Consider the following 26733-nt stretch of genomic DNA (forward strand, 5'->3'; position numbering starts at 1 on the left):
CAAGATAACACAGGGATGAAGAGGTAGGAGAGGGGTGTGGTGGCTTTGAGGGCCACTGGTAATAACTGTAGCTGTTTTCTAAATGCTGGTGCTTTTTCAGATGACCTGTTCTAGCTCATTTAAATCTTCACAACCCTATGAGGCCAGGGCTATTATCCTTATTTTTATGGTGGAGGAAACTAAGGCACAGAGAACTTAGGGAACTTGTCCTTCGCACCACTGCAAAATGGCGAAGCTGGGATCTGAACAGCAGCCTGGTTTCAGAGCCCTTTTTCTTCAATGTCGTATTTGCTGATGACCTCTCCCCTGCATTTTCTGTGATGTCTACAACCTATACCATATCTTACCCACGCTGGTGCCCACACGGGGACTCAGTGCCACACACCATGGTCTGATGTCCAGTGTAGTAAAGTGGGAATAAAAGGCAGAAGGGCACTGTTTCTAAAAGCTTAATCTCAGCAGCCAAAGCCAGAAGCAGTTAAAGCTCATCCTGTGCTTTGAATCTCTCCACTCTTCCAAGGCCACCACTGGTCGGGGAGGCAGGTCAGGTTATGGTGCGGACTGTCCCATGCTTAGGAAAATCTCCCCCGCCCCCACTGTCAGGTTGGACAAACGTGACCTCTGGGATGTCACTACTCCAAGTGTGATGTCTGGACCAGCAGTCACCATCTCCTGGGAGCTGGATAGAAATACAGACTCTCTGGACAGATGCTGAATCCCGACTTGCTTTCTAGCAGGCTCCCGGTTATTCTTGCGTATGGTAAAGCATGCCAAGCGCACTGTACTCAGGCCCTTCTTTCCTTCTCTGAGCAGTGATGGTACATTTCCACCACTCCCACGACCTGGGTGAAAACGGGCATTCTCAGGATTATAATTCGGGGAGGTAAGTGGATGGATGTCTTATTCTTTGCTCTTAGAGGTGGGCCCAATGATGTCTGCCCAGTTCAGGCCAAAAGAAGTTTCTACTTCCCTAGAGTCTAGAACAGTACTTTGCCCAACACCATCTCTGAAAAGTTAATAAAGTCATTTACATAGTTTGTTGTTGGGTTTTGCTTTTTTGTTGTCGAGAGGAAAGAAAGAGAAGCATGGAGAAAGAGGCTGAAGGTGGGGAAGGCTTGAGGAATACAACTTTTTGGTCATTCCCTAAAGTAACCCATCATTTCCAAAATTTATGGAATGACAAAGGAAGAAGATTAAAGCTACAATCCCCTCTTCAATCAAGGAGCTGCCAATTTAAGGAAGCCACACTACATACCACCTCTGGGTCCGTAACAACATAAAGGGGGGTTTCCCACAAGTTCAAGGGATGCTGTAGGTCTCTCAGCACATCCACCTGGCTAATCTACACAATTCCCCCTCACTCAGAAATGCCAGTGGATATCACTTAAATTCTTTCTTAGATACTTACTGCCTTTTTAAAGTCCGCCCTGCTCTTGAATAGAAGTCCACTGGAGACCCACAAACCTAAAATGTGAAATCTTGAAGATGAGCCCTACAATCCTACTTGAGATGGTTCATAGGTTAAAATGGCAGTTAAAACTTCACACAGTCTTTAAAATCAGAGCCCAGAAGCAATTTCAACCATCAGTGGCACTTTATTTTGGAAGTTTCTATGTATTACATAGACGGCAACTTCCTTTCTGTTACCACCCCCCATTAAAAAAAATCAGAAAGACTGAAAAAACATATGAAATCCCTTATCCAGTTTCTCTAGTCCTAGGTTAAAAAAAACTTAAGTGGTGCCTCTCCTTCATGACAATACTGCTCTTTAAGGAGAAGTCATAGTCCACCCTTATGCTCACTACAGAGTTCGACTCCTTCCTGGGGAGAAAATGGTCAGTGTTTCGGTTTGCTTTGAATAAATTCCTTTCTCAATTATTACACATTATCATTCCCCACTTGACACCTTCTTAGAAACTTGATTGTTGGATGCATTTTTCATTTGGCAAAAGTCCAACGTGGCTTTGCGTGGGATGTCTAAGTGTCAGAAGCAGCAGTGTTGATGTTCTGGTTTCGAGAGGGAAAATATATATAGAGATGCATACATTCCCTGGAAGAACAAATGTAGGAGACTGAAATAGGGTGTGCATGGAGTTAAGAAGGCTGATAGACACTACTTGGTTTTGAATTCTGTGGCTGTCAGCCACTGAAGACTGCGGTGTAGGCCAGAATATAAATCTCTGCAGGAAGAAGTTTGGTTAGGCACCACGAAATGACAGAGCCGGCTGCATTTTGTTCCAAGTGTATCAGAACAGACACAACCAAGGAGGGGCTCATTTGCAATGGGCAGTTCCCCGTGAATGACTACTTATGAGCATTTCCGTGAATGCTCTGTCAACAGAGGCACCGGGGGAAGAGAAAAGAAGTATCCTATTAAAATATACTTCCGGGGCGCCTGGGTGGCTCAGTGGTTGAGCGTCCAAATCTTGATTTTGGCTCAGGTCACAATCCCGGGTTCATTGTATCGAGCCCTACGTTGGGCTCTGCGCTGAGTGTGGACCTTGCCTGGGATTCTCTCTTTCCCTCTGCCCCTCTCCCGCACTTGTGAGCGTGCTCTCTCTCTCTCTCTCTAAAATAAAATTTAGAAAAATTATTTAAATAAAAGAAAATAAAAATATACTTCCATCTCTAACTCACCCAAGACCCTAGGTCTCCTTAGCTCTGTGATTTGCAAGGCCAAAATGAAGTTTAAGTGTGTGTCATTCTAGGTCATCTGGAAGCTGGTTCACCGAGGCCATCTCAGAGGACCTGAGTGTGCCCAAGAAAGCAGCAAGCCTACCCAGAAGGGTATGCCTTAATGATCTTCACATCATCCACAGGGCGGTCCTGGGAGTTCGTTTCCACCATTCCTACTCGATTCACCATTCCTATACCCTGGCACACACGGCCGAAAATGGTGTGTTTGCCATCAAGCCACTGGGTAGGGGCTAGGGTCACAAAAAATTGGCTGCCGTTGGTGTCTGGCCCTGCATTGGCCATTGCGAGAATTCCGGCCCCTGGTGGGAAAAAGGAAGAAAGAGTATGAATAACCCCCAAAGCTCCAGCCTGGAGCGTGTCACACCATCCCAGACTTTGTTCTGGCCTCTGTCCTCAACCACGTGACCCAAACAATCTTGCCCTCAGGGCAGGCTCTCCACCTTTGCACCAAAGGCCATCACTGCACTACCCCAACAACCTCATCTTCCTGGTGTTCACCTACTCCCCAGCTTCTCTATCCATGATGATCCCCACCAACTGCTGGGCCGTGTTCCTGATTCCGCTCCAAATCCCAGCAAGGTCTCCTCCTTCTCTGAGGAAAGCAGACTGTAGTTATAGTGCAGAACTACAGACACATAGTATATAAATATAACTCCCAGTTTATGACAGCAACATTCAACAACTAGAGGCTAGAACACTCAGGCCAGCACTTTGAATTGCTCAGGACCCTGAGAGAGGCGTCATCTTCTCTAATCCACCACGGCTCTTTGTGGCGCCGTAGCTGGGCAGCGGCATGGCACCACGCCACGGTGTCAGGCATGCGCCCTGGATCACAGCCAAGGGCAAGCTTTTAAAGTCCTCTCCCTCTTCCTACCCAGTCCGGCCAGACTCTTTACTTACCCGTGAATTTCAAGTCTGGATGAAGTTCATCTTCAAACTGCTTACCATAGATAGATGCACCACCTCGACCTGCCAGATTAGAAGACAAGAAGCCAGTCAGCTAGTCCCACGCTCTACCTCACGGCAAGAATTATGGTTCAGGGTCAAAAGATTCTTCAGAGTATACAAAAGGAAAGAGCAGTGAGCACACCTGGCCCCTGCTAAGTATATTGCAACTACGTAGCCCAACAGCAGGATCAAGCACAGACATAGCACATTTGGATCACTGGTTTCATTCAGGTAGGAGGTTTCTTTTCAAAATAACACCAAGAGTGTTTTTTCCTGGTTATTAAAGTAATACGTGTTCACTGTCAAATATGCAGAAAGCATAGAACATTAACAATAGGACATTAAAGTCCCCTATAATCTATCTATCTACAGTTTAACTACCATTTATAATTTGATGGATTAAGAGATTTCTTAATTTTTAACTTTTTTATGAGTATTTTAGACAGGAGCGCCCCAAGCCTGAACCCGGTGCCCATCACAGACATCGCTGATCAACCAACATTCCTCCCTGCTGAGCTTCGATGGGCCTCTGTGGCCTACCAACTCAGAACTGTAGGCAGCCATGTTTAATGGACCGGAGATGGCACAAGACTTAAAGAGCTACGCGCCGTCCTGAACCTAGATGAAGGAATAACATTCATTTAAGTCAAAGATACCCAGCTTAAGGAAAACAGAGTGGAAAGTGGCAACGTGGCAGAAAGGAATATCACAGCAGGCAGAGTCCGTGGAGAGGAGAGGTCGTGCATCACTAAAGAGATTATGAAGAGACGTGAGATTAGGAACGCTTTGCTAGCAACATCACCACCTTCCGCCATTTATATTATGTCCACGAAAGTGTGGCGCTGGCACCCAGGTTCTGTTCTTAGAGCAAAATGATACAATAAATATGGTGTTCCCAAAGGAAAAAAAAAATGTCCAAATAGGAGGCAACTCGCCTAATCAACTATTTAGCAAAAAAATATGACTTGCTGAATTACTCTGGTTTCTCCAAGTTGACCAACGAAGACAGAACAGCCTGGAAAAAAGTGAACATTGGGTTCATCAGCTTACTCTGCTTGCCTGGCAGCCAGAAAACAGCCCAGACACTGGGAGCTCACCTCCTCTTACAGCCTGCTATGAAAGTAGGATGTTAATGCACCATGTTCCTCCCAGGCCCCAGGGGCCAGCTAAGGTGTTTCCATGGTGAAAATCCCTTGCAGTACTTAGAATGTTCCACCACAGAGAGCCTGTCATAGCCCCCGGTGCTGGAAGAAAACACTTCTCACGCAAAGAAGAATGGGGGTGAATCCTAACAGACTCAGGGAAACCTCCCACCCGGCCCAGGCTACCTATGCTTCTGGAAAAGTACCCAAATACCAAACTTTATAAAAATTTGTTCCAAAAATTCCAACCTGTCAGTTTACTTCTCAAGAGCAATCATGTAACCAATATATTATCTCAGACTACAGAGTCAAGGTTCCTACCTGAGGCTGGGGGCAGAGGGGGTGGTTAGTGCTAGGGCTGACTATGAAAGAGAGGGCCATGGGCGCAAACTGTGGTCAAGCCCTAAATCCAGGGCTTGAGTGAGCAAACGGAGGGCGAAGTTCAGTAGCGGGCTGTTCGTCGCAGGCTGGGCCTTGGAAGTGGGATCCCTGCAAGCCGGGGGCTTCCAGGATGAAACCTCAGGGCCCCTGCCCTCTAGGAACTGAAAGCCGTCACATAAATGGCACCAAGAACAAGAGGGTTAAGGGATGGGCCAGTCAAGAGTCACAGATGAAGCCCGGGGGTTAAGTCATTAGAAGGAGAGGAGAGGAAAGAGCACGGGGGGCCCCCTCTGTACTCACCAGGCATAGTCTGACCAGTTGCAACTAGTGTGGGGCTCTACAGCACCATTTACACACAATATGTTATCTTTTCATAATCTAATTCAACCCAGTAGGGTTTGCAACAAAATGTCAGAAAGACAAAGAATTCCAATCAAAACATTCCTTTGGGCATGTGAATTGGGGAGAGACGGTAGGGGGACAGCCACGATTAAAGAGTTTTCCAGTGCAGAGCAGGGTACCCAGATGCCAACAATCACTTATAAAGCTGACAATTTGGAAGCTTTGCAATCAAAACTTTGCTGTGTGCCGAGTCTAGTACAGATACAATGGCGACAGGCACTGATCTGTTTTGTAAACTCTGTATTCTGGACGTTCTTTTACTCTTCTGTCCCTTCTCTTCAACATTTATTCCAGGTATTTAATATCTCAGATGTACAAAAGAGACAAGGAATAATGAGACAAACAACTGCACCCTCGCTCAGGAAGAGTGTGGTCAATCCAGTCAAAGACACCATGCACACACTCCCCGCCCTCCGCACCCACCTCCCCGCCAGCTAACAACTACTTCAAAGAATCACGTTTTCCTCTCAGGTAGCCATTGTGCTGGCCAGGAGTCTGTCCCTTCCGTGCTTTTTCCTTTTTACTACCTAAGTATGCACCCTAAAAAAATGCATTGCTGCTGTGCATATTTTTCGGTTTATATAAATGGTATTATACTCTATGTATTCTTCTGCAATTAGCTTTTCTTTGTTCGCCATATTTATCCATTTTGTTCCATGCCGCTCTCTGTAGTATTCGTTCCAACCGTGCGATTGTAACACCAATCTTACCTTTCCTCATGTCGATGGGTGTCTGGGATCCTTCTCCTGTTTCTGCTGTTGTAAACCATGCTGCAGTAATCATTCTTACGCCTCTCTCAGACAAGTGCGGGAGCTCTTAGGGACAACACCTCATGGGCAGGCAGGGTCACGGTTTGAGTATTTCCCCATTACCAGATTTCTTCCAACAGCTTGCCAGAAGTGGCCCCAATGTGCCCTCCCACCCACAGTGCTCACTCTTACTGCTCTAGGCGCTTTAGCCAGACTTCCTAACATTCCTCAGTCTGAGAGGTGTCTGATCTCTTGGGCTTTAATCTGCATTTCCTTGAAGGTGTGCATAACGCCACGTTTACTGGCTATTTAGCTTTCCTCCTCTGTGAACAGCCACTTATCTACTAAGTGGTTTGACATTCATATACATAAAAATATGTATATAATTCATATATATAACATATATAATTCATGTATATATATATAATTTGTATATTACTAGGATTAATATTTTGTATACTAATCCTTGGTCAATTAATGCTTTTGCAAATACTTTCTTCCGGTGGATGAAATTTTATCACTCCTTTTAATGGGGTCTTCTGCTGCACAGAATTTTTTGCAGTTGAAATCCCTCAATCTTCTTCTTCATGATCTTCTGCTTTAAAAAAATATTTCCTTCTCCCCAAGACCCCTCCGATGTCTCTTCTTGCTCACTGCCTGGCAGAAAACTCCCACGATGAACTGGAGCGGCATCTAAGACACGGTGGTTTCAAAGATGACCATACTTGGTGCTACTTACCCCATCGCTCCCATGCCACAGCCCCTTTTGGGACCAGTCCCAAAGCAGTACAGGTGAGCCAGGGACCCATGAAGAGGCCTACGTGAAAGCTCTGCCCGGGGCACCTGACACCAGGAGGCGACTGACCAAACCCATCAAAACCTCTTTTCTGGCAAGAGAGCATCTAACAGCAGGTTAGCTGTTCTCTGAGCATTTCTAACTCTTTCTCTAACCCCTTCTCCATGGCCTACTTCAACCTCAGGAACAAGAGAGGCAGGTACTGACCAGTGCCTTTTGCAGCTAGGGGTAGTCAGATGATCTGGTTCGGACTTACTGATACAAACAGAAGCCTGCTGAGTAGAGTTTCTGGGAAAGCTAGAACTTTCCTGATAAAAAGGGAAAAACATGCTCCTTTGTCTTTCACCCATAGCTCTTTCCCCATCTCTCTTTTTTGAAAGCAGAGGTGATGTCAGGAGCAGCAGCAGCCATATTGCAGCCATAAGACAAGTCTGAGATCCAAGGCCAACACACTAACAATGATGGAATGGAAAGATATAGTAAGCTTGGGTCCCTGACAACTCTGTTGGGCAGCTGAACCAAGGCCTGCAACTGCTTACCTTCAGACATTTTCTTATGCGAGAAAAACAAAAGCTCTCTTTGTTTAAGCCGGTGCAGTTGAGTTTTCTGTTATGTGCAGCCAAAAGCATTCCAAATTGATACAATCGCTGTTAGTAACAGAGTCTTTGGAAGAGGGAACTAACAGGTGGAGCTGCTGCTGTTGGATTACCAGGGCAAATGCCAGATACCAGATCTAACATGGGAAAGAATGCTACATCTCTCCAAGAAGCTTTGAGGGTCTTAGGAGTCCTGTCTTTCTCACTTGCCTCTGGGGCCAGAGAGATCCAGATTTCCATTCCAACTCCACCACCAACTGGCCGTGTAGCCTTAAGGAAGATATTTACCCTCTCAAAGCCTCAGTTTCCTTGTCTGAAAAATGGAATAGTAGAAGTACTTCTGTCGTACTTCTGTCTCGTAGGACTGTTACAGGAACTAAGTAAGATCGTGCACAGAAACCACGCAGTGTAAAGCATGGAGCAAACACTGTATTATCAGCGATGATGAGCTATCTTTTTTTTTTTTTTTAATGTTTTTATTTATTTTGAGACACAGAGAGAGAGAGCACGAGCAGGGGAGGGGCAGAGAGAGAGGGAGACATAGAATCAGAAGCAGGCTCCAGGCTCTGAGCTGTCAGCGCAGAGCCTGATGCGGGGCTCGAACTCACAGACTGTGAGATTGTGACCTGAGCCAAAGCTGGATGCTTAACTGACTGAGCCACCCAGGCGCCCCTGAGCTATCTTTAACGGAGATAACCTGGGCATTTTCCTGTGAGAGGCAACTGTAGGTAGTGATTAATACTTCACCTTAGGAGTCAGCCTGCATGGGTTTTTGCAGTTCCTCAATCGGCAAACCTCCACCACTCCCTCACTGCTCCTTGCTCTGAGTGTAACTCTGCTTATTTCAATGACAAAAAAGGCAGAGAACTTTCACGTGCTCTCACCACCAAATCCACTCCCCTTCCCACATCTCCACCCATTTCCCTTCCTTCTTCTCTCATTAATAAACCGTTCTTGTGACTATCCCACCACCATGTACCTAATCGAGCCCATTCACCGTTATGGAACTTTGCAACTACAATTCCTCCCTCTGCTGTACCATTTTTTTCTTTCTAGTAGACCAGGCCTATCAGCAAAAAAAAAAAAAAAAAAAGAAAAAAAAGAAAAAATGAAAAAAAAAAGGTCTTAAAAATTAAACACAACACTCCAAGTATCCCTATTCCTCTGCGCCCCTTCACAGAAAAACTCCCCAAAAAAGCTGGCAACACTTGGTGTCTTGGCTTCCTCTCCAGCCTCTAAATGCGCTCCAATCAGACTTTTGCCCTGACCGCTCCATTACAATGGCTCTTGCCAAGGTCATCAGTGACCATCACGTCATTAAATCCAATGGCCAATCCTCAGGCCTCACCTTGCCTGCTCCGTGAGCAGCATCTGACAGTTGATGTCACCCTTCTAAAAATCCCACCTTACTGGTGGTGGCTCCTCCCCTTCCTCTACTGGCTCCTTCTCCTCTGCCCCCTGTCCTTTTATACGTTAGACCTGCACTGATGTGTGAAGACCTCCCCTTCCAACCACTGCTCTCTTGCCCCTTTAACTTTCACAGGCGTTACTCCAATCAAGCTCTTGAATGTCTAACTCTGTCTTAGCATCTGCTTCCCAGAGGATCAGAACCGACAGAACCACTATCACCCTAGGCCAAATACAAAAAACTCTAGCTTTGATAAACATCACAAGCTTCCAATTGGTCTCCTTGCTTCTAGCCTTGTCTCCTCTTTTCCAAGCCAGCTGGTTCTCCACATGGAAGTCAGGGGGACCCTTTTAAAACAAGCCTCATCATGGCAGTCCTCTGCTCCAAATCCTCCGGTGACATTTCATCACGCTTAGGACAAAATCCAAAGTCTTCACCACTATGAGACTCCATGACCTGGTGTCCTCCTACCTTCCAAAGTCATCTTCTGTCACTCTTCCCCCCACTCACCTGCCCTAGCCACTTGGTCTGTGCTATTTCTTGCCAAGCATCCTCTGGTCTAAGGCCTCTGATCGCTATTCCCTCTGTGGTGTCCCTGCCCCTGACAGTCTCAGGCTCACTACTTCACTTCATTCAGAGCTCTGCTCAAATGCACCTTACCAATGAGGTCTTCCCTAATCCCGCTATCCAAAATAACACCTCCGTGACTCCTGTGGTTGTCAACTGAGGGTGAATTTGCCCGTTAGGGACATCAGACAATGTGTAGAGACATTTTTGGTTGTCACACTGAAGGGTCTACTAGCTTCTAGCAGGGAGAGGTCAGAGATGCAGCTGAAGAGCCTACAATGCACAGACAGTCCTCTAAGCAAAGAATTATCCAGCTCCAAATGTCAACAGTGCCAAGGCTGAGAATTCCTGCTCTACCCCCTTACTACAGCATTTTCTGCACATCATTTGTCATGATAGTGATAGTGTATTATGTACTTAGTTGTTCACAGTCTCTCCCACTAGAATGAGAACTTCACCAGGGCTTCCTTAATTTACTATTGTATCCCCAGCTCGTAGAACATGCCTGGAATATGGCAGGAGGTCCAAAAGATGTTTGTTAAGTAAGTTAACAATCAAAATAAAGAATAACATTTTTTAAAGCTCCTATTTTGGGTCAAGACTGTACTCACCATTTTACAAACATCGGCTCATTTACGACTCACAACAACTCCATGAGGTGAACACAACCACAGTCTGCATGTATAGATAAGACGACTCAACGAGCTTACACAACTTGTCTACATTTAGTAAGTTCAAGTGAAGCCAAGATTCAACCCCAAGCCCACCAGGCTCTACGACCCTGTTCACCCCACACTCCATGACCTTGCCATCTACCATGGCTGAGTTAAATTTCCTCACTTATTTTTCTTATCCCAGACTCAAGAGTCCCAAAATAGTTCCAGAATAATATTAGATCAAATCTGAACTCCTGTCTGGGAGTCTCCATGAACCGGTCTGATCTTATCCACCATGCTATCTCTAACTACTCTGTGCACTCTGTCCCTAACAGCTCCTTAAGTGTCCCCTAAACATGCAGTTCAAGGACCTCAGAGATCACATTGTATGTATCTGTCCTGGACATGGAGAGGTGGCCGGTCCAGCATGTGAGACACAACATCTGGGGTGCTGCGCTCTCCTTCACACTCACTTGTGCCTCTACTCTACTCATTCTTCTTCCTAAATCTAGAATGCCTTTCCCTGTCCTCCTAAGAGTTAAAAGTCTACATTTCCTTCAAGGCCCACCTCACAATATGCCTCCATCCATGCTAATTCCACTCCACTGTACTTTTTCTCTTATTATGAATTATTCCAACCTATGTCATATATATAACCCAGAGTGTACCACCATAAATTTGCATATTATATTACCTTATAGTTGTTTCTTTTCTTTTCTTTTCTTTTCTTTTTTAAGATTGAGAGAGAGAATGAGAGCAGATGGAAGGGCAGAGGGAGAGAGAGAATCCTAAGCAGGTTCCATGCTCAACGCAGAGCCCAACACAAGGCTTTATCCCACGACCCTGGAATCACGACCTGAGCCAAAATCAAAGTCAGACACTTAACCGATGGAGCCGCCCGGGCACGCCTCTATTGTTGTTTGTTGTAAGAACCATCTTGTCTTCCTGGCAGAGGAAGGAGAGCTGTTAAGTAAAAGAAAATGCCTCGGCTTCTACTGCCTAAGTCTCTTCACAGGACTTGGAACAGCACAGGATACCCAGCAGACTCTGAGCAGATATTCACCCAATGAATACAATTAACGATGAGCTGGCCGTTCCACAGTTAAATTTCAGGTGTTCCTGGGGCTACCAAGAGGAGATGAGGAGTCAGAGGGAGGGCGATGTGCAGCGTAATCAGCATGCAATTAATCACCGCGATCACGCCAGCTGGTGAGCACGGCGAGGCTAACTGCAGAGCGTGAAGAGCGAGAGGAAGAGCCTGACAGCATGCCACGTCTTACAGGGAGGAGAGGAAGGGAAGAAGTTAGTAGAAGCAGATAAAAAAGACAGCTAAGGAAAAAGCCGGCATAGTTATTACAACAAGAGAAATTTTAAAGAGGAAAAATAGTTTAAAATGATGCAAGTGGGGTGCCGGGGTGGCTCGCTGGGTTAAACGTCCGACTCTTGAGTTCAGCTCAGGCCATGATCTCACCAATCGTGGGTTCGAGCCCCGCATCAGACTCTGCACTGACGACGCAGAGCTTGCTTGGGACTCTCTCTCTCCCTCTCTCCCTGCCCCTCCCCAACTTATGCTCTCTCTCTCATAATAAATGAATAAAACTTAATAAATGAATAAACGCAGCAGGAATTCAAAGGTATCTGAATTGAGAAAACACCTGGCAAAGGTGCTTAAGAAAGACTGTGGAAAGAATAGTTAGTTCCAGAGTAGCCAGACCAAGGGACAGGGAGGGACAGAAACAGTACATCGACTTGCTGAAGAGCCCAGGATGCGTCATGCTGTTCACCTGAGATATTTAGCAAAAAACATGTCGCCTAATCAGCTAGCAGTTCATATTAGTGACCCAGGAGGGCCTAACCTTGTTTGCCTTCTACCACAGACCTACCAGCTCAATCATTCATTACACTTGAGGCTGGATGCAATTACTTGGAAATCTTTTGAGTGATTCCATTTCATTAAAATTGCATCATGGAAATGTGACATTATGAAGGATTGCAAAGCAATTACAGAAATATAGGGAAGCTCTGACATGAACAACTCACATCTGAGTCACTTCCAATTCTTGTACATTTATCATGGACTCTCTCAGTTCACTGGCGTTATGAATTAAAATTTTATCTCGTAACGAGAGAGAGGAAGAAGACAGGAAAGTACATCAAAGTGCCGACAGGACACTTTCAGATAAAGAAAGAGGAGTGAGGCAGGCTTAGACTCCCTCCATACCTGATGAAACAGACAAAAAAAATTCCACTTTTTTCCAAGCCCCAAATTCACCAGCATCAACCAAAGAAAAAGGAAAGAAACTTAGTACAAAAATGCTGAGAAGAGTAAGCCAAGGAAAGAGAGATTCTTCTGCCTGCACTCCCTAAAAGTAGTAAGCAGGAAAGAGAGTGTGGAACCCAGAGAATTCTTACAAATAGCCTCCAATTTTGAGAAGCCAACAGAAGTGGGTGAGCAACCCTGAAAAAACTGAAGAGAAGTCCCTGAAGACAGAAGCCTGTGCATACCACAGGGGCTCAGCAGCGGCATGGCAGGCCACCAGCCACGGCCACCTTGGGGGAGCGGGGGGGCACTGGGCCATGCTGGGGTTCAGGACAAGCTACCCCAAAATACAGCACTTGGGCACACTGAATATTTCAAATTGAAGGAATCTGAGAAACGTCAGGTACAAGAAGGACACTGTGACATTCCCTTGGAGTAGGTCCTAAGACTCTCATGTGAAAGGTGCCCTCACTATACCTGGGGAAAAGAACATCCCATTTCTTTTTTTTTTTTGTTTTAATTTTTTTTTCAACGTTTATTTATTTTTGGGACAGAGAGAGACAGAGCATGAACGGGGGAGGGGCAGAGAGAGAGGGAGACACAGAATCGGAAACAGGCTCCAGGCTCCGAGCCATCAGCCCAGAGCCTGACGCGGGGCTCGAACTCACGGACCGCGAGATCGTGACCTGGCTGAAGTCGGACGCTCAACCGACTGCGCCACCCAGGCGCCCCAAGACCATCCCATTTCTAAGACAGAAGGACCCCAAGAGGAAGCTGAACGAACAAGCCTTGATGTTTACTACATTCAGTTCAGACCCCTTTCGTCCTAGCATGTTTTCTCACAAGTTTCCACTCTAGCACAGAACACTCAAACAATGAAACCACCCTAGCACAACACTGTCAAACCTAGCACAAAAACACTCAAGTATAATCATTTCTTCAGGTCTTTTTTTTTTTTTTTTTTTTTTTTAGAGAAAGTGAGAGCGAGCACAAGCAGGGAAGAGGGGCAAAGGGAGGGAGGGAGGTGGAGAAGGAGGGAGAGAATCTTTTTTTTTTTTTTACATTTATTTATTTTTGAGAGACAGACAGAGAGCATGAACAGGGGAAAGGCAGAGAGAGAGGGAGACACAGGATCTGAAGCAGGCTCCAGGAGCTGAGCTGTCAGCACAGAGCCCGACGCGGGGCTCGAACCCATGAACTGTGAGATCACGACCTGAGCCCAAGTCGGAAGCTTAACTGACTGAGCCACTCAGGCTCCCCGGGAGAGAGAGAATCTTAAGCAGGCTCCGTGTTCAGCATGGAACCCAATGTAGGGCTCAATCCCATGACCCTGAGGTCATGACCTGAGCCGAAATAATCTAGCCAAACACTCAACCAACTGAGCCCATGGGTCTTCAATTCTTTATCAAGGCTCCGGTGTCATCAAAACTTAGAACAAACAAATCTGTATGCTTTTCTATCAATCTCTCCTGTTATGGAGACCCAGCTATGAATGAAAAAGGGTAGGAGGATCCTTCTCCTCCACTACAGCTGTTCTCAGGGGACTACCCAGAGTCCAGGGTTGGGGGAGAGGTCTCCAGGGAGAGGGCTTTACTAGAGGCTGGGGAAACAGAACAGAGGCTGGCCCTCACGTAAGGTGCTCACTCAGCATTAGCTCTCCCACTACCTCATCAGGCCAGAATAGGATGGAGAGAAAGCAACCTAGCATCTGGAATGGGAAGGACAATGACAAAGAGGATCCACTTGTACTGTATCTGAACAAATAAAAGGTACAAACAGCATCAGTGCCGACATACATTAAGCATAGATAAGATGAAAAGAAGTGGCACAGAAACTATGCAAACGTATTACAACAAATGGAAGGAGAGAAAGAAAGGAAGGGTTGTAAGAGAAAAAACACCTCGTGGGGCGCCTGGGTGGCTCAGTCGGTTGGGCGTCAGACTTTGGCTCAGGTCATGATCTCACAGTTTGTGAGTTCGAGCCCCTCATCGGGCTCTACACTGACAGCTCGAAGCCTGGAGTCTGCTTCAGATTCTGTGTCTCCCTCTCTCTGCCTCTCCCCCATTCACACGCTCTCTCTCTCAAAAATTAAATAAACACTTAAAAAAAAAATTAAAAAAAAAAAGAGAAAAAACACCTCAGGAACTCAGTCTGGGAGAAAACATAGTCCAAGAAGGGCTTCTCCGCAGCTGTCTCAAGCTACAGATGCTTCAATAGAAATAAGAATCCAATAAAACAAAAGCTCAAAGACGAGATAATAAATCAACAAAATAAGTGAAATGACTGCAGAGCTATGGAAACAGATTGAGAGCCCAATAACACCAATACAGTGCTAATAAATCAATCAGAGCAGTAAAGGACAGAACAGACATGACCACAAGTTGAATAAGGCACAGAGTAAAGGTCTAAGATTATCTCAGTGGATGCAGGACAAAACAGAAAGACATCATCTCACACACTCAGAAGAAATCTAATAGGGGCGCCTGGGTGGCTCAATCGGTTAAGGATCTGACTCTTGATTTCGGCTCAGGTCATAATCTCACAGTCATGGGATTGAGACTCACTTCTGGCTCCGCGCTAAGTGTGGAGCCTGCTTGAGATTCTCTCTCTCCCTCTCTCTGCCCCTCCCCTGCATGCATGCTCCCATGTGCTCACGCTCTCTCTCTCTCAAAATAAATAGGGGACCCCGGGTGGCCTATTCGGTTGAGCATCTAACTTCAGCTCAGGTCCTGATCTCACAGTTTGTGAGTTTGAGCCCCACACTGGGCTCACTGCTGTCAGCGCAGAGGCTGCTTTGGATCTTCTGTCCCCCTCCCTATCTCCCCCTCTCAAAAATGAATAAACATTAAAAAAAAAAAAAAGATTCTTAATAACTAAATAAACATATAAAAATTTAAAAATAAAAGTAATGTAGGGGCGCCTGGGTGGCGCAGTCGGTTAAGCGTCCGACTTCAGCCAGGTCACGATCTCGCACTCCGTGAGTTCGAGCCCCGCGTCGGGCTCTGGGCTGATGGCTCAGAGCCTGGAGCCTGTTTCCGATTCTGTGTCTCCCTCTCTCTCTGCCCCTCCCCCGTTCATGCTCTGTCTCTCTCTGTCCCAAAAAAAAATAAATAAACGTTGAAAAAAAAAAAAAAAAAAGTAATGTAACATATGTGAAAAGCAAAGGTCATAAAACAAAGAATAACTAGTTTCCCGAACTAGGAAATCAGAGCAAGTGACAGAGAAAATATTCACCAATACAAATCAAAACACTTGTCCAGAGCTGAAGGAGTAAATCTGGCCTCCATATTCTCCAAAGCCATGTTTACAACCAGAAGTCAACAGAACAGACCTGTCTAAAAAAATCTGAGGGAATGAGTGTGGCCCAAGAACAGAATACCCAGTCTTTTTCAAATTCTAACATGATGGGAGTTTAAAAAAATGTAACACCCTCCAGCGCCTGCAATACAAACCACTCAGCAGGAAATTCTGCCCTCCAGCCCTTGTGAACAGAAAAGTCTAGTGGTAAACACTGAACCCTCTGAAATGTAGAACCCATACTGTAGCTGAGGGAATGAGGCACAGAATGGAAAATGTGCCCTGATGAAAAATAAAACTAATGACAAAAATTGAGAGCAAGGGAGGGAGGAGTGTAGGTGTGAGGTAACAGAAGAGATATAGATGTGTATATATCTCTGTCCCCAGTTCCAGGCACAGAGCTCCTGAAACTCCTGTAATTTCCTACATGATAAGAATACTAGGGGCAACTCTTGTTCTAACATTTGGTCTTTGACCTGTCCTTGAAATTGGGCTTTTAAAACCCTTTGAAATTCCTAAGTGATAAGAGCATTAGGAGCATCTTTTGTTCTAATGAGGCAGGTGGACTCCTGGATGGCGACTGGTCCCCAGAAGGACCAAGCCACGACTAGAAGCATGGAATTTTCAGCCTCCCATCCCCCTACCCCTGCTTCTTCAGAGAAGGGAGAGGGGCTGAAGTGGAGATAACGATTGGTCATGTCTACATGAAGAAGCCTCCATAAAATCCCAATACTATAGGGTTCAGAGAGATTCCAGGTGGGCAAACACATCCCCGGATCGTGACGTACCCTAATTCCACAGGAACAGAAGCTCCTGCCCTGGGGACCCTCCCAGACCTCACCCTGTCCATCTCTTCATCTGGCTGTTCATCTGTATCCTTCATCATGTCCTTTAATAAACCGGTAAACGTCTCCATGAGTTCTGTGAGCTGCTCTGGCAAATTAAGGGACCCCAAGGAGGGGGTTATTGGAACCTAGGCTTGTGGCTAAAGGGGGGCCAGGGGAAGAGGGGCAATCTTGTGGGGACTGGGCCTTAACTTGTGGGATCTGATGCTATCTCTGGGTAGATAATGCTGGAACTGCGTTAATCTACGACACTCACTTGGTGTCATAGAATTGCTTGTAGTAGGGGGAGGGGGAGTGATAAACCTAAATACATTTGTGTCAGAAGTGAAGTGATCTGTGTTAGCAGTAAGGGAGACATGCAGGAGAAAAACAAAGGAGGAAAGAACTAGGTTTTTCCCATCACAGAATACAGGCAAAACTGAGTTTTTTTCTAAACAACAGGAATGGGTAAAAATTTAAGTACTGACTGCCTCACCTTTCATAACAGGAAATCAATTTTTTTGTTAAGTATACACAAAATTAAATGTTTTTTTGTTTTAAAAACAGTAACATGCATGACATAGTCTATTGTCTTGAAATCATCTCTATTTAGCTAGTGATCTATCCATTCATCCATCCTTTTAACTAGGTATCTGAAAAGAAAGATTTCTAGAATAATGTCCACCAACAGTTAACATCAATTGTTTCTGAGAAGTGGATATTGTGAGAATAATTAATAGTGGCTAGAAATCTTTAGGAAGGGGGCACCTGGCTGGTTCTGTCAGTTAAGCATCTGACTCTTGGTTTCAGTTCAAGTCTTGATCTCATGGTTCGTGAGTTCAAGCCCCACATCAGGCTCTGCATTAACAGTGGGGAGCCTGCTTGGGATTCTCTCTCCATCTCTCTCTGCCTCTCCTGTGCTCTCTCAAAATAAATAAACTTAAAAAAAGAAAAAAGAAATCTTTAAGAAGTATATGTATAAATGATCTTCGTGTTCTTTTTTCTAGTTTCCTATATCTTCTGTATTTTTAAATGTGTCCATATACATTAAAAACATTGAATACCTCTGGTTATAAAGGATAAATAGAGAACAATTGAAAATGACAAAGAAGAACAAGATTAAGAAAAGACTGGCACAAAGATTATCAAACTTATTTAAAGGCAAAAAAAGCAGGAGCAGAAATTAGCAGAGAGAAAACGCAGACTGAGAAGCAAGGGGCCTTGAAACTCACGTTAGCACGCACCAATTTCACTAATAAATCCCATCTAAATGACGGTAACTCCCAAATTCATACCTCCATCCCAGATCTCTCCATGAACTCCATACTCCTATCCCTTCACTTATTCAACATCTCTAAATGAAGACCTGACAACGATTTCAAATGTAATGTCTAAAACCAAAACCAAATTCTTGATTTTTCCCTCCACACATGCTCCTCTCTCAGCCTGCCCTATTTCACTGAATTCAACTAATGTTGGCTTGGGGCACCTGGGTGGCTCAGTCAGTTGAGTGTCCGACTCTTGATTTCAGCTCAGGTCATGATCCCTGAGGGTCACAGGATCCCCAGGGTTGTGGGATCGAGTCCCACATTGGGCTCCACACTGAGCATGGAGCCTACTTAAGAATCTCTCTCGGTCACCTGGGTGGCTCAGTTGAGCATCCACCTTTAGCTCAGGTCATGATCGCACAGTTTGTGAGTTCAAGCCCCGCGTCAGGCTCTGTGCTGACAGTTAGGGGCCTGGAGCCTGCTTTGGATTATGTATCTCTCTGTCTCTGAGCCTCCCCTGCTCACACTCTGTCTCTTTCTCTCTCTCGAAAATAAATAAACATTTAAAAAAAAAAAAAAGATTCTCTCTCTCCCTCTGCCCCTCTCCCCTGCTTGCTCTAAAATTAAAAAAACAAACAACTAACGTCGGCTTAACTATACCTGTCCCCGTTGGGTCACCTCCCTGGATCATGAAGTCTTTGATGATTCTGTGGAATTTGGTGCCATTGTAGTAACCTCGACGTGCCAACTCTGCAAAATTCTTACAGGTCTTTGGAGCATGCTTCCAGTACAACTCCAGCACAATGATTCCCATGCTGCGGGGGGGGGGGGGGGGGGGGGGGGAGGACAGTAGAGTTCTAGTCAAGAACAAGGTCACAGCAAACAGGAATATTATGGGACTGATCCAGGACTCTTTATTTTCAAACTTATGTAAGTCATGAAATTGTAATAAACATCAGATCTCATGCTCAGCAAAGGAAAACACCACAATGTAAATAATATAAACACAGGTATCTTCTTTGAGTAAAACACATAGGAACTTCTGGCACTTCTTGTAAACAAAATAACTGTGGACAACTAAAAATTCAAACTAGCCGGGGGCGCCTGGGTGGCGCAGTCGGTTAAGCGTCCGACTTCAGCCAGGTCACGATCTCGCGGTCCGTGAGTTCGAGCCCCGCGTTGGGCTCTGGGCTGATGGCTCAGAGCCTGGAGCCTGTTTCCGAGTCTGTGTCTCCCTCTCTCTCTGCCCCTCCCCCGTTCATGCTCTGTCTCTCTCTGTCCCAAAAATAAATAAACGTTGAAAAAAAAATTAAAAAAATAAAATAAAATAAAATAAAAATTCAAACTAGCCGTATATATTAAAAAAAAAAAAAAAAATCACTGATCATGGGAAACCAGTATAACCAACCCTCAATTTGGAAAAAAATTTCACTTAATACTTAATTTGTCATTTTTTAAAAAGAAGGTATTATTATATCAGGAATTTGTATTTATTTAAACATGCATAAGTTTCTGGGTAGGGGTAGAAACTTGACAAATGGGAAACAGGATGGTTTTTAATGAGTATTTTTTTTCAAACTTTTGTATTTTTGAACCATGTAAATATATTACCTATTCGTAAAAATTTTAATGGGAAAAAAAGGTACAGTTTGTGTGTATTTAAGAGAGGGTGCAACAAATGCAAAACCTGATTACTTCACATCTCTATACGTATCAAATGGGATGAGCCCTTCCCCTCTACCTCCCCCCGCCCCCCAAGTACTGCTCAGGAAAAAAGTAAAAGACTTAGGTGCCTTCCCCTCTCCTCTACTTCATCACTCACCTAGATCTTAAGCTCCAAGAACGTGAAAATTGAGGCAACTATGTATAGTCTGGATAGCCAGTGCCAAGCACAGCATAAGCACTCTATAAATATATATATGTGGTATATGCTAGAACATAGCTCTCTAAAAAAAGCCTTTCTACCAGCAATTCATCCCCTACTAACAATTCAGCAGGGATCGACACCTACTCTGTGCAAGGCATGGTTCTAGGCGGTTTTTTCCCTCATGGAGCTTATATTCTGGTGCATATTTTTTAAATACAGGGAATAACTTTTTGGAATGGCAATCAGGAAATACCTATACAGTTATGAAATCAACATACCTTTTGACAGCAATTTCAACTTCTAAGTATTCTATAACAAAACTCACAAACGTGCTGCTAAAGGACACGGTATGTGGAAGGATATTCACGCCAGTATTTGTCATAACAAAAAACAAGAGGCAACTTAAGTGTCCTTCAAAGAAGTGACTAAAATACAAAATATCCATACTATGGGCAGCTGTATTAGCAAGTGAAACAGAAGCAAATTACAGAAAAAAACATATATACAACATATATACAGTATGATCACATGATTTTGTTTTTAAGAAACAACATAAAAGAGACGGCCATCTGGCTCAGTCGGTTAAACCTCTGACTCCTGATCTTGGCTCAGGTCATGATCTCACAGTCTGTGAGTTCAAGCCCCACGTCAGGCTCTGCGCTGACAGCACAGAGCCTGCTTGGGATTCTGTCTCTCCCTCTCTCTGTCCCTCCCTCACTTGCTGTCTCCTTCTTTCAAAATAAGAAAACAACAACAAAAAGATAAAAGAAACAACACAAAAGAGATGTTTAGATGTTCGCAGAGAAAGATGTGGAAGGTCATCCAACAAACTATTTACTGTTTTTACAGGAAGAGGTGGCTTTCGCTTACTCTATATACTTTTGCACTGCTTGGATTTAAATGTTGATTTATTTTGCAACTTAAAAAAACGTGAACAGGTGAATTCAGAAATTGCTTTCAAGTTGGGGCCTGAAGTAGGATTTTGGTGGTGGGGAAGATGACCAGGGAGCAAAAGCAGCATCTGAGAACCGTGCTCCAGGGGAAAACAGCACGAGCAAGAGCAGAAAATAGAAAAACAGTAACTGGTCCTTGGCTACTGATGTGGGAATGGCAGAAGATGCAGCCAGAGAGGGAAGGCAAAGGCCAGATGAAAAAAATAATAATCTTGAATGTCAGGCTACCATGCTTTAATTTTACACTGTTGTAGAAGTAAGAAGTTACTTAGGTTATTTGTACTACTTTCTTAAGATCACTTTGGACTTTTTCCAAAGAGGCAGTGGAATGAATGGAGCTTAAGAACCTAGCATGTGAGGCAGCCGGACCAGGCTCCAAATGAGGTTTCCCTACTTACTTGCTGTATGAGTCTGGTCAAATCATTTCATCTGTAAATTCTGGCATTTCTCCTGCTAAAACTGGAGAGAAGGTGGAATAATACCCATGTGGGTATTAAGTGGATTAAACTATATGAGATGCTATATGTCAGGGGCATGGCACTCGCTGGTTAGTGCTCAGTTATAGCACTCTTTGATACTGGGGGAAATGTGTCTCTTCCTGTGCCTTTCTAATAGTTTAATGCAACTAAACTGCTTACAACATTAGTAGTTACTGTAACAGCTGTATAAACAAGCCCCACCTAGATGACCGCAACTCTGAAATTCAAAAGCGGTGTGTGTCTTAGGCACCTCTTTTTTTTTTTTTTTTTTAATATTTATTTATTTTTGAGAGAGAGTGCACACACGCACAAGTGGGGAGGGGCAGAGAGAGAGAGGGAGACACAGATTCTCAAGTAGGTTACAGGCTCTGCGCTGTCAGCACAGAGCCTGATGCGGGGCTCGAACGCAAGAACTGTGAGATCATGACCTGAGCCGAAGTCCGCCACTCAACCGACTGAGCCACCCAGGCGCCCCATAGGCACCTCTAACCTGATTCCAGATGCAACGTCGCTGGCTTGCAACCTCAACACACGCTAGTTGAATGAATGAATGAACCACCGGGTGGGAGGAGGGCAACCAGGCCGCTGTCGCTGAGGTCTCAGGAAGAACCAGTGTGGAGCTCGGACGCGGAAGGTGGCGGTCCCCACTCAGCGCTCAAGCTGCCCTTACGGCCGCCGCTCTACGCTTCTCCACGTGGAGGCCAGCCTCCCGGGGGAGCGTACCCGGAACCCAGCCCCGCGGCAAAGCCGGGGCTCCGCGTCGCCACCGCCAGCCCAGCCCCGAGGCCCGACCCCTCTCACCTGGTCTCCAAGTACACATTGGGCGGCTGCCAGGAGTCTGGGGGGATCGCCGCCATAGCGCAGCGCGCGCAATCCAGCAGCAATTGCTACTTCCGGTGTCGATGCCTGGGGACCCGCCGCTGCTGCGCACACTTCCGGTCCTCGCCGTTCAACCCTTGCTATGGCAAGATTTGGGGAGTTGAGACAAGGAAGAAGGAACCCACTTCCAAGGCGGAGAAGCTGGTATGTGAAGCGAAAAACAGAACGGCTGCAGAAACGGAGAAAAGCGCAAGCTCCATTGTAGGGGGTGGTCTCCAAGTGAAGAGTGCGACACTCTCCTGTAGCTCTGATTGGTTCGTTTAGGCGGGGAAGGCGGGAAGAACCAGAAAATCTGCACTCCGATTGGAGTTATGTCCTAATTTTCCATTGGAAGAAGTTCTAGTTCCACAAAGGGGCTGGGACTTGAAAGAGAGAAGTAGAATGGAAGGGAATAGAAATGAGAGGTGCCAGTATCTGACCTTTGTAAGGCCCTGTACAATTTACATAGCACTTACATTTTATTATCTACTCCACAGAGCAATCCTGTAAAGTAGATATTATTGTTCCCATTTTTCAGATGTGAAAACCGAGACCCAGCAGTTAAATGACTTGTTCATTTGTCTCTAGCCATACAGCAAACCTGAGCCTGAAGACTCCAAAAAGTAAAGCAAAGAGTCTGGGACAGAGAGAGGAAAAGGGTCAGGAAGAAAATGAGAAAGAAGTAAAGGGAGAGACATGAGAATGAAGATCAAAGAGATGAGGGCTAACGCAAGGCTTAGAGTGACTGGCTGGGATATACGGGATAGAAGGTTGTTAGGGAGGCTTGTTCAGGGTCAAAGAGAAGCAAAGTAGAGGCCCTGCAAGGTTTGGAGGGAGGAGGAGAAAGAAATGGGGTAAGTAAATGTTGTAGATGCTTTGCACACTGGTTAATAATGATGGCTACAGGGCGCCTGGGTGACTCAGTTAAATGTCAGGCTTCAACTCAGGTCATGATGTCGTGGTTCACAAGTTCCAGTCCCAAGTCGAGCTCTGTGCTGACTGACAGCTCAGAGCCTGGAGCCTGCTTCGGATTCTGTGTCTCCCTCTCTCTCGCTCCTCCCCCGCTTGTGCTCTGTCTCTCAAAAGTAAATAAATGTTAATAAAGTTTTTAAAAATTAAAAAAAAATAACGATGGCTAAATGAGTTCTTACTTTATGTCAGGCATCGAGCTAAGAACTATGGTGTACTTTCACATTGTTAAAATCAAACACAAATGGAGACCAGACTTGAAAATTTCCTGAGCAGGCAAACCAGTTTAGTCATATAGGCAAACCTTAATTTATCTTGTTCTGTAAAATAAGCGAAACTTAACTTGGGCCACTTCTTGTTAATGCCTCTGAAAATCAAAAACAAAACTTAAACTGTTCTCAAAATTGATATGAAGTAACTACTCTTTTTAAAACTTTTTAAAATATTTAAAAAATATTTTACACTGTCAGCACAGAGCCTGATGTGGGGCTCAAACCCATGAACTGTGAGATCATGAAATCAAGAGTTGGACGCTTAACCGACGGAGTCACCCAGGTGCCCCACTATTTTTTCTTTTATTTTGAGAGAGAAAGGGAGAGTGCACCAGGGGAGAAGGGGAAGAGAGAATCCCAATCAGGCTCTGCACTATCAGTGCTGAGCCGGATGTGGGGCTCGATCTCACAAGCTGAAATCAAGAGTCAGACACTTAACCAACTGAGCCACCCAGCACCCCATGAAGTAACTACTTTTAACCCATCCATATCCCTAGGAAATTCTAATACTATAAAATATCTGAAGAGTAAAAAGCCACACTATCTCCTCACCGGATAAGCTGCTTCATAACGATATACCTCCGAACCTCATTCCATGTTCGGTTTGAGTGCTTCCAGTTTGCAAACTATTTTTTGTGTATGATGCATTTTTACTGATTACTATTTCAGTGATCCACTTAATCTTCAAAACTCCATGAAGTTGATGTTACTATACCCTTTTTACTTTAAGGAAACTGAGCCTTACAAAGATTAGGTGACTTGTTCAGTATCACAGCTGTGAGTATCTACGTATAGTTAGTTCAATCCTATTTCCCTTAATTGTCAGGTCGGAATAAGGGTATACGGTGTTGTAGAGATCAACCAGACAGTGAGCAGGCTGGGCCTCTCCTTCATTTCTGTGCCTTTCTCGCAGAGTACCAAGAATAGGGTGTTCAGGTTTTGTTGAATTAATAATGGGCAGAGAACTACATTTTACACTGATGAATGCTGGGCTACGGTAAGGTATAATAAATTTTACACTTTCTGCAGTCTCGTGTTCATGTCCTCTTTATGACCCTTGAGCTGAACAGAAAGAAAAGTCTTTATCATTGGTCCATTCTGTCTATTGCTATTTGAGTTACCTTTCTCTGGATCTTATGTAGTTCCTTACTATCTATTTTGGGTGCCTTAGGGCACAGTGAGGATGCATTGGAGTTTTACACAAGAATAAGTCAGTGTCTTGTAGTCTCATTCCAAAATCCTTCCCCAAGAGACTCTGTATTTGTTGGCCTTTTGTCCCCAAGAGAACATTGGGTGACTTCAGGGAGGAATTAACAGAGATTTCTGAGTATAACTAATAGTCCACCTTAAATTACTCTGAGTGTCTTGTATTTACTTCATCTATTCTGTTAAGCTTAATTTGTCTTCTTAATAAATGTGCTTTATTAAAACCAAAATTATAAACTCTTACAGAAACATCATTTTGGGGGCTAGAAACTTGAAGATCATCCTCTTTCCCTCTGCTCCCTGTAAGTGATACATCATCAAGACTTATCAATTCTTTTTTCCCAAATTACCAGGCTTATTTTAACACCAGGCTTATGTTAGAAGCCCCCTTGTGGGGTTGGTTCCCTGCCTTTTGGCTTTTCCCCACTAATGCATCCTGCACACACACCAGCCAAAGCTTTCCTCCCAAGATATCTTGTATGTCACTTTGCCAAGAAATGTGAAATGGTTTCCCTTGGCCTGTTCAAGTCCCCAGGGCGCCTGGGGACTGAGTTGGTTAAGCTTGATTTCAAGCTCAGGTCATGATCTCAGGGTTCATGGGATCAAGCCCCCCCGTCTGTGCTGTCAGCACAGAGCCTGCTTGGGATTCTCTCTCTCTCTCTCTCTCTCTCTCTCTCTCTGCCCCTTCCCTGTGTTCTCTCTCAATATAAATAATAAATAAATATAAATAAATAAATAAATAAATAAATAAATAAATAAACATTAAAAAAATAATTTATAAAAACTAACTAAATAAAATAAAGTCCCAAACCACTTGGCCTGGGCTTGAAGGGCCTTCACCCTGACTTCCCCAGCCTGATTTCCTACCATTTCATCCATGCCTTAAATGTGCCACCAACATTTCCACTTTCTGGGCCTTTGCTCAGGCCATTCCCTTTCCTTGCAATGCTTCCCAAACCTCGCCCATGCCTGGGTCCCAACTTCTTCAGAAATCCTCTCTACCCTTCCTGTCTGCGAGTAGGTTCTCTCCCTTTCTCCCTTCTTGGTCTTTAGTCCTCTGCCACCTTTCATTGTTGTCTAGCCGCTTGTACACATTCTCTTCTCTCCAAGTAGATTGATAAGAGCCCACGTTAGGGACCACGTCCAAGTTCGGTTCAGTTCAGCATTCCCACAGGGCCTGGTCCAGGCCTGAACCTGAACAGAGAGAACCTCCAGTGGCTGGCAGAGCTAAGTCACCACAAGCAATTCTGTGGCACAGAGTGTTACTACCTGGAAACCTTCTCGAGGGTTTTTCTAAATGCCAACAGAAGCCCAGACTAAAGAAATGAGTATGTTTATCCATCATTTCCGTCCCTATCCTCTCCCCCAAACCGTTCCTCCTCCTGTGCCCCAGTCACTGTTGTCCTAGTCACCACACATCTTTTGATTCCTCACCCTCCTTCAGCTACATCCCCACACACATTCCAGATTGCCAAGCACTTTCACATTCATGATCTCTTCTCCCACCAGCCAGGTTTTAGAGTGGAGGGCTCTGAGTGACCAACAGGAGGAGGCGACAAGCTGCAGGGCCCACAGGATTTAGTGTGAGCTGGAGCCCAAGCCTTTCTCCTGCCTTCCACCCCTGAACCTTTCTACAATCTGATTTGTTGTACCTGGGAAATCTTCCTTGAGCAGATTCTCGTTCTTCCATTCCTTTTACCTAGACCATCAGAGTTGTTTTTCCCTTGAACTTTCCAAAGTTAATTTTTCCTCCTCCAATCTAGCCTTCGTCCATCCCACGGGATTTATATGGCCATAACAGAACTCTGATCCCATCACAACCCCACTCAAAAACCTTCAGTGGCTCGCCACTGCCCACAGGTCAAAGTGTTAGCATTCAAGTTCTTTCTGGCTATGCCAAACTGATCTTTAAAGATTGTTTAGGGGCGCCTGGGTGGCTCAGTCGGTTGAGCGGCCAACTTCAGCTCAGGTCACGATCTCGCGGCCCGTGAGTTCGAGCCCCGCGTCGGGCTCTGTGCTGACAGCTCAGAGCCTGGAGCCTGTTTCAGATTCTGTGTCTCCCTCTCTCTGACCCTCCCCCGTTCATGCTCTGTCTCTCTCTGTCTCAAAAATAAATTTAAAAAACATTAAAAAAAATT

General features: G+C 45.0%; 1 protein-coding gene across 1 annotated transcript; it reads right to left on the reverse strand.

The window, feature by feature from the left end:
* Positions 1 to 1575: 1575 nt before the first annotated feature.
* PPIL1 (peptidylprolyl isomerase like 1) lies at positions 1576 to 22412 on the reverse strand. Its single transcript, XM_086706715.1, has 4 exons — positions 22092 to 22412; positions 18652 to 18806; positions 3598 to 3666; positions 1576 to 2996 (listed from the first exon to the last, which is right to left on the reverse strand). The coding sequence occupies exons 1-4, from the start codon at positions 22145 to 22147 to the stop codon at positions 2776 to 2778; spliced, it is 501 nt and encodes a 166-aa protein (XP_086562841.1). The 5' UTR covers positions 22148 to 22412; the 3' UTR covers positions 1576 to 2775.
* Positions 22413 to 26733: the final 4321 nt, after the last annotated feature.

The sequence above is a fragment of the Puma concolor genome, chromosome B2 (genome assembly GCF_028749965.1).
Source record: "Puma concolor isolate L17-30 chromosome B2, mPumCon1.1.hap2, whole genome shotgun sequence".
NCBI classification, from domain to species: Eukaryota; Metazoa; Chordata; class Mammalia; order Carnivora; family Felidae; genus Puma; species Puma concolor.